General features: G+C 59.8%; 1 protein-coding gene across 1 annotated transcript; it reads right to left on the reverse strand.

Annotated features, from left to right (window-relative positions):
• Positions 1 to 7512, reverse strand: LHX5 (LIM homeobox 5; the record flags this gene model as incomplete). Its single annotated transcript, XM_080355064.1, has 5 exons — positions 6660 to 7512; positions 4592 to 4815; positions 3128 to 3405; positions 1612 to 1777; positions 1 to 368 (listed from the first exon to the last, which is right to left on the reverse strand). Exons 1-5 carry the CDS (start codon positions 6830 to 6832, stop codon positions 1 to 3), a joined length of 1209 nt encoding a protein of 402 aa, XP_080211190.1. The 5' UTR covers positions 6833 to 7512.
• Between the last annotated feature and the right edge of the window lie 1071 nt (positions 7513 to 8583).

Consider the following 8583-nt stretch of genomic DNA (forward strand, 5'->3'; position numbering starts at 1 on the left):
CTACCAAACTGCCGCCTCGCTGAGCTCCGGGTTGGGGTGCGAGAGAGCCCCGCTGTAGCCGCTATTGCTGGACATGGAGAAGGGGGGACTGGGCCCCCCACTGAAAACCTCCCCCGGAATGGGGTGTAGCGAACCGGTCATCCCCGGCTCGGGGCTGGGGGTGTCGGGATGCGAGATCATATCCGTGTACCTTTGGTTTTCTGAGGAGTGGTGTCCGCTTAGGGGGGGCTCCAAGGGTCCCAGGGGTGTGGAGCCGGGTCCTGAGTTCTGAAGGTAGCTGGAGTCGGCGGGGGACTGGGCTTGGGAGGGTGGCCCATGGGGGAAAAAGTCATAGTTGCCTCCCGGTCCATAGTAGTCACCTTGGTAATCTGGAGGAGAAAAAGATGGAGCTGGTCCCTCGGAGACAAGAACCTTCCAAAAAATCCCACCGTGCCCCACACCCAGCCCTGTCCTTCCCCCTGGAGTAGCGTGGCTGCCTCCTCTGAAATACTCTGCTGGCTCCTGGGGTGCAGGCCCAAAGTGTCGCCTGCAAATTTGAGGCCAGAGACAGAAATAAGCCTGTCCTAAGGGCTGGAGTGCTCACCCCTTTCTCCTCGCATGGCCTGGAGGGAGAGAAGGGATAGAGGGCGGCAAGGAGCCTGGGGCTGGGGGAATGAGGGACATAATTTAATTCTTAGTTAACGGGGGTGAGGAAAAAACAAGCAAACAAACAAATATTTTATATATATATATATATATATATATACACATATAAAGGGGATTGGGAAAGTGTATATAAAGGAAATGGGGGAAATGGTGTATAAAGGGAACGGGAAAAAATATATGAAACGGGGAAAATATATATAATGAATAAATATAAATATATATATATATATAAAGGGGAAATTATATTTATATTTAGCAGCCCAGAAGGTATCCAGAAACTGGCTGCAGGGCAGCAAGGTGTGCATAGAAAGCCCCTTTTCGGAGGGAAGGTTTTGAAAAGGCAGTTTATGGGGGGGCTCAGCACGGAGCGGCGGGAGAGGGGAGGCGACGGGGCCGCCCGCTGCGCCCATCCCGACCCGTCGGGGCGGCGCGGGGGGTGGCCCGGCGGCGCTGACCTTCCATATGCTGCGGGCCCGGGCGGTAATTGGAACAAATGCCGCTTGAAAGGGGCACAAAAGCCCCGCAGCTGGGGCTTTGTTGGCGGGAGAGGGCCCGCCGCCACCCCCCCCCAGTGCCCGGCGGGGGAGTGTGTGTGTGTGTGCGTGGACGCGTCTGCGTGTGCAAATGGTGCCGCGTGTCTGCGGGGGGGAGTGAGCACACGCGTGTGCGTGGGGATGCGCATCTGTGCGTTGCGCAGTTGTGGGTAAACACGCGTAGGGGTGTTTGCGGGTAGTGTCGCTCCGGGGGCGCGCACACGCGTAGGGGTGTGGACGCAGATGCTTCGGTGTGAGTGGTGTGGAACGGGATGCTGCGACAGCCGCGGGCACTGTCCCCTCACCGTCCCCTCGGGGCCCGAGCAAGGGGGGAGGTGGAGGAAGGAAAAAACCGGGAGAGGAACAAAGGGAAAGGCGAAGACGGGTTGCAGGGGGGGTGGACGGGACAGGGCCCCCGCGGCCGGTCCCTCACCTCCGTAGTAGGTGTAGGGCGTGGAGCCGAGCATCTCGGAGTCATCGAGTCGGCCGCCGAGGGGCCGCATCCTGCGGGGGCTGCGGAAGAAGGCGTGCCGGCGGGCCCCCAGCGCGCTCAGCTGCTTCATCCGCCGCTCCTTGGACCGACGGTTCTGGAACCAAACCTGCGGGCGAGCTGGGGTCAGCACCCACCGGGGACACAGGGACCTCCCTCCCTCAAAGTGTGGCTAGGGAAAGGGATGGAAATATTGCACCTGCTTGCAGGGGGGAGGATTCTCTCAATCCTGCTGCCAATAGCCCCAAAAGGTGCATGAGAGGATGTGGGGGGATGCAGATCAAATAATGTGGCTTATTAAAATCTTGGTCCCCTGGCTGCATCCCCCTGTGCTCCTCCTCAGCCTATTTGTCCCAGTGAGGCAGCCAGAAAATACAGGAGGGAGAATTTTCCCCTGAATGGGGGAAAAAGGGAGGAAAAGAGGGAAGGGAAAGGAGGGGGGAAACTCTGTATCGTGGCAGAAATAGGTGGAAAGCGGGGAGCAGAGAGATGAGCACCTGCTGTGGCGGGCAGGGAGTCAGAAGAAAAGCTGGACGATGGGGACGGAGATAAAAGGGAAGGGGAAGACACAGCCACTTCTCTATGGAGCATCGCCTCGTTCAAACCACACAGCCTCAGCCCACGCACACCTTTCCCTCGGCTTGGTGGGCTGTCTGGATTATTGCCCCACTCCCCCCTGAACCTCCCAGAGTTGGGGCAGCTTGGAGGAATGAGAATATCACGCTGCTCCAGGGACTTCTGCTCCCCTCTGCCGGGAGCCGGGATGCTCGCAGCTCCGCTAGCAGCAAAGCTGGAGAGTCCTCCCCTATTAATGCTTCTATTAGAGCACATTAATCCCTACATTTCCGCAGGGATTTTCTTCATGGGGGCAGTGCGGTAAGAAATTCCGGGCTGCCTGCAGAGTGCAATGGTTTCTCCTTGTTTTCACAGGGCTGGAGCATCCATCTCCTGGCGCAGCGGGGATGCGGCTGCAGCCCAGGTGAGGCAGCCGAGGAGCGTGGCCAGCTCACATTTTGGCTCTGGTTTTCACGTCTTCTTATGGGGTCAGTATATTAAAGCACAGGCTGGGAGGTCCTCACTAACCCTCAGGAGCATGGGGTGGGTGCAGGGCTAGGGCTGGGTCTGGGGTGCCGCTGTCAGGGGACAGATGGCGTTTGCATGTCCCCATTTCCCCAGCTTGTTGGACCAGCCTCTATGTCCCAGCCCCTCCCCAGCACCTGGGGGAGACCGTCAAAGCCTTGAACCATCTGTGCTGCCACCAGCACCCCTTCTTCTCCCCAACCCACGTGAGTCCTTTCCCTGTCTCTGCTCTCTGCCAGAGGAAATCGCCTCATGACGCTCTGACATCACAGGAACCGCGGTCTGCAGCGGGAATGACGTCACTGGCTAACACCGTGACATCATGCTGTCAGGTGGGGAGGGCTGCGACGGGATGGGAGGTGAGCTGGGGTTGTCCTACCTGGATGACTCTCATGTTGAGGCCCGTCTCCTGGGCCAGCTGCTCTCGGATGTGCCGGGTGGGTTTGGGAGTGGCGGCAAAGGCAGCTTTGAGGGTCTCCAGCTGCTTGGCTTTAATGGTGGTGCGGGGCCCCCTCCGCTTGGTGCCCGAGTTCTGCTCCTCGTTCTCGTTGTTGGTGGTCTCCTTGTCCGAGGAGGTCGAGTTGTCTGTCTCCTTGGTGTCGTCCTGCATGGGGTCCTGGAGATCCGGGGACAAACTCCTGTCTGTACATGAGGACACTGTAAAGGAGACCCAGAGAGGAAAGGGGGGGTGGATGACTCAGGGGAGAGATCAGCCCCCCTTTCCTCTGCCCTCCGCAGCCCACCCGGCCTGGCTGCTCTCAAGGAGAGGGGTTGGAGGGTGCTGGGGAGCAGCAAGAGACGCAGATCATCTCTGCCCCCCCCCCACCCCTAAAACATCATTCCCTCAGCATCACGCAGAAGTCCAGGCAAGCATCACCCCATCCGCCCCCCCGCACATCGTGTCATGCTGGCTGGAGAGGAGCTGGAGAGGGGGCGATGGCCCATGCCCACCGCAGCTCCCGGGGCTCCCCCTCTCCCCCGCCGCGCCTTTCACACCAGGAAGCGGGATGCGCCACTGGGAAAAATTCAACCGGTCCCTGTCGGGGTTTGGGGCAGGAGTCTCCATCACTGCCTTGAGCCTGGCTCACCCCTCCGCCCCAGCCACCCTCCCCTCGGGGACCCTAATGCCAGCACCCCCCCCAAGGCCAAGCTCTACTCGCCTCGCTCACAGCAGCGGCCCCACTGACTGGCGTGGCAGGATCCGGCCCCGGGTGCTGGACGGAGAGAGAGCCCACGGAAGGGGGTGAGCACGGGCGCCCGGCATGGCGGGGGCAGCAGGAGTGGGCCTGATCCTGCTGTCCTGACGCAGAGACAGCTTCCAAGGAAGTCAAATGGGAGCTTTGCCTCTGGGTGAAAGGAGGCGAAGGATCAGGCCCGTGGCGCGGGGGGATCGGATGTACTCGCAGGGGTTGCTCCGGGGAGTGGGGGCTCCGCGGGTGGGGGTCCTGTTTCCAAACCACCCTGTATCCCCGCTGCCGTAGGGGCTGCTCTCGGGGCAGGAGCCGGGGGGGTGCAGAAGGATGCTGCGGGGCTGCACCTGGGCCGCCGCTCGTCCTACGCATGTCCACGTCCCGTGTGGGGGGTGTGCGTGTGTCACAGAGGCTTCCACCCAATTCGAAAGCTTTCACCCCAAATCCCTCCCTCTCCCCGCGGATTAACGGGGGGCCGAGCTGGCTGTGGGGTACAACCCCTCACCTCGCAAAGCAAAACCTCCTTCCCGGCCCGGCGGGAGGTACCGGCAGTATCACGGCAGCTGCCTGCTCCTGCCTGCTCCTGCCTGCTCCTGCCCGCACCAGCAGGGAGCCGGCCCCACGGGGGGTGCGGCGGGCTGAGCCGCTCGTACCTGAGTTGAGGCTGCCTTCCTTCAAACTGGGAGAGTTCAAATAATCCTCTTTGCAAACAAATTTGTTTTCGTCGATGATATAGAGTTCCTCGCCCGTGGAGAGCTGCTTGTTGCAGACCATGCAGGTGAAACAGTTCAGGTGAAAGACTTTATTCCGGGCTTTGCGGACGAGGTCGCTGGGGGAGATGCCTTGGGAGCAGCCGGCGCATTTGGTACCAAACCTCCTGGAGAGGGGGAGAAAGGCGAGAGCTGGAAGCTCTGGCGGCGATGGGCCCGTTTGTACCGATTCCCCCTCCCCAAAATCCCACCGCGGGAGCTCGATCCTGCAGCAACTCTCTCTGGGAGATTTAGGGGAAGCAGGAGATTCGCAACCTTTACCGCTTTGGGGCGAGGAGGAAGAGAGCCTTCTTCCTCTCGCAGCCCTGCTCGCAGGCGTAGGGTGTGCGGCAGAGACAGCTCGGTTTTGGGGTGTCCCCACGCGGGACACACACACACGAGCATCCTCGACTGGATTTGGCTCCAGAAGGGCCGGAGGAGAGGGAAGGGCGGCGGGGGTTCCCCTCCGCGGTCCGCGGGGGAGCAATTCGTTTCAGTCGCTGTCTCCCGGGCGGGGAACGGGGACTCGGCTCCACCGACAATCCCGGGGTAAAAAACGGGGCTAATTGTGGCCGGAGCGACGGAAAAAGGGAGCGGTGGGTGCGGGGAGCATCGCGCACCCAGAACAACAACGGGCGGCGGAGGAGGGAGCTCCGCTCCCCTGAGCATCCCGGGGTCCCCGGCCCGGAGCCGCCACCGTCCAGCTCTCCCAGAGGGGGTTTTCCTGGTTGGAAGCGGCGCTTTGGAAATATCCCATTTTACTTCCCTTCGCTGGAGGCAGAACGTTGATTATTTTTGTTTGGTGGTTTTTTTTGGTTGCTGTTTTTTTTTGTTTGTGTTTTTTTTTTTTGTTTTTGTGTGTGTGTTGTGTTTGGTTTTTGTTTTTTGTTTTTTGTTTGTTTTTTTTTTTTTTCCCAGGAGACGTGCGCTTATTTTTGTTTTAAATTCCCTTTAAAAATAATAAAGAATCCAGGGAATCCGAATCGGCTGGAAACCATCTCCTCAAGGAAAAAAAAAAAACCAAACAGAAAACCCAACAAACAAAACCCCACCCAAACCAAAGCAAAAAAACCCACCAAAACCAAAACAACAAAACCCACAAAAAAAAAAACCTAACAAAAAAAACACACCATACACACAAAAAAAACCAAAACCCCAACCCAAACAAAAAACCACAAAACCCCAAACACATTTAAACCCCCAAACAAACAAAAAACCTTATCACACCAAAAGATGTCCCCGAAACTCGGAAGCCGGGGCTGCTGCTGCCGGGTCCCCGAGGGGTCCGGGGGCTGCCAGGCCCTGGGGTGCCCACGCAGCGTCCCCCCTTTTTCTCCTCTGGTCTCGGCAAAACTTCTACCTCCCTCTCTGCTCCCGGTGACGTTGATGTAGTGAGGGCATTAGGAGTCATAAGTCATCGCCCCCCCTTCCCATCCCGGCCCCTAATTTCCTCATCGGCCCCTTATCGCAGTCATTAGAGGCGTTTAAGGAGCTGCGGAGCGCGGGGCCCCGCCGATTTGGGGCCGGGGGGAAGGTTTTGGCCACCGTCTTCACCGGGGCCTGTTGTCCCAGGAGGGGAACGGGGAGGCTGGCACCGCGATGCCCACCGGGGCCTGCCGCGACGGGGCGGGAGGCGGCACCGGCGGAGCGGGGCCCGGTGCCGGTGGAGGCAAGGTCATGGGGAGACCTGGGGGCCGGGCACGGCCTCGCCGCCCCCTTCTCGGGTTGTAACAGCGGCCCTAGCGCAGCCGCCGGGCTCCCCCCGGGCTCCCCCGGCCCGGGGAACCGGTTCCCCGCCGGAGCGGTGGGGCAGGGTCGGTGCGGATCCGCGGCAGAGAGAGATGGATGGGAAAGCGGAGAGTCCCCCCAGGCTCCCCTCAAAAGCTCCGGGAGAGCCCCCGGGGGCCGGGCGCGGTGTGAACCTCCGCACTCCCTCGTCTCTGTTGTCTGGGAGTTGGGGGGGGGCACTTACCTGAAAAAGTCATTTTTGCAGTAGAGTTTGCCTTCCCTGGAGAAGCATTTCTCGGTCAGGTTGCACTTGCACTCGCAGCACTGGACGCATTTGATGTGCCATGCCCTGTCCAAGACGTTCAGCAGGAACCGGTCCAAAATCGGCCTCTCGCAGCCCGCACAATGCACCATCATAACCTCCGCCGGGGGATGGAGACGCGCACAGGAGAAGTCAGCCCCGCGCCGGCACACGGCGGCGGCTCAGAAACGCAGGGGAAAAATGAAAATAATAAAATAAAAATGTTTAAAAAATATAAAAGGTAATAAGGAAAAAATCAGGGGAGTGAAACGGAGCGGCTGTCAAGTTCTTCCCCCTCTTCTCTCCGGAGCCTCGGCGGCGGGAGGGAAAAAACGATGCCGAAGAAAAAGAAAAAGAAAAAAAGAAATCCAAAACACCCTCGAGAAATAATAATAAAAATAACAATTAAAAAAACCCAATCCCCCCCCCGGGTCCCTCCGGAGCGCTCCGGGAGCCGGCGGAGCGGCGGCCGCGCTTCTGGCGGGCTCTGCGGCAGCGGGCGCGGCGGGAGGGGTGCATGAACCCCCCCCCTGCAGCCGGCAGCCCCGGTGCCTCGCTGTGCTCCGCCGCCGCCGCGCCGCCACTCTCATGCTGTCCCCATCGCCAGCTTTGTCCCCCGCCTTAGTAATTCGCGCATCCTTATTCAGATTTAGTGACGTGAAGGCCCGCGTCGCCCGGGCTGCAGCCAATGGGAGGCGGGTAACCATGGCAACCTCTTAATTTATAGCATATCTAAATTGGCTCCAGCCTTGTGCTTGGCACAGAGGGAAAAAAACAACGCGCCTCTATTGTTGAGGGTGGCTTGTACCTGTGCCGCCAAGTGAGTATGCACCTGGCTGGGGGGCCGGAGTGGGGGGACATGCTGCAAAAAACCTGTTCCCACCAATTCTCCTTTTATTTTTACTGATTTCCTTTAAAGGGATGCTCAGGGAGGGTTTGGGGACGTCCCGAGTTGGGCTGCGGGAGAACATCACCTGTTTTGCGGGTTAGTTTATTTAATTTATATATATATATATGTATATATTTATGTAGGCACAAGGAGGAGAAATGTTTTTGTCTGGGAGAGCAACAAGCAGGAAAAGGGGGGGGTGGATTTTGGGGGGGCGGGGAGGAGGAGGGGGCCGCGGGGAGGACCGGCTACTCCGCACAGCGCGGCGGGATGAAAAGTTCCCCCGGCAGCGCTGCCCCGAGGTATGCGGCCCCCCCGCCACCCCCGGCCTTTGTCCCACGGACCTGCCGCCTTCCCGCCCCTTCCCCACTCCGCGCAACTCGCTGGCAGCCCCCGGGGGGAACGGGGCGGCCTGGGGCGGGGGGGCCCCGAGCGCTGCCCCGTCGGACACTATTTTTTCTTCTTAATTCCAGGTGCGGTGGAGCTGGAAATCGCCGGCTGGTCGTGCGGGAGGGGACGGAGTGCAGGATTGGACCCGGCGCTTGGGGGTTATGAGGGGAACACGTTATTCTGTCTGGGGACGGGGGTCGCTGCCCCAGCCCTGGGGGTCCCCGCCGCAGCGGCCGGGTCGGTGCGTGGGGCTGCCCCGCTGCTTCTCCCTTCTTTTCCCCGGAAGGGATGGGGAGGCTCTGGGGTCCGGCCGTGCGGGGAGGAGGAGGAAGGCGGCAGGGCAGGTAAAGGCCGACCCTCCCTTCCCCTTCCCTGCTCGTTTCTCCAGCCAAAATCTCTACCTTTATAATTAGTATTTTTTTTTCTTTCCCGGGGTAGAAGGGCTTGGCCAAAGCCCCCTCTGGCCCGGCAGCAGCGGAACGGTCGGATCCCGCTGCTGGCTCCGCATCGGATGGCAGAAACGCTCCTCGTAGTAGCAAAACCAACAACAACAACAAAACCAAACCCGCTATAGTACAAGGGCACCGG

The sequence above is a fragment of the Nesoenas mayeri genome, assembly GCF_963082525.1.
Source record: "Nesoenas mayeri genome assembly, chromosome: 17".
Lineage (NCBI taxonomy): Eukaryota > Metazoa > Chordata > Aves > Columbiformes > Columbidae > Nesoenas > Nesoenas mayeri.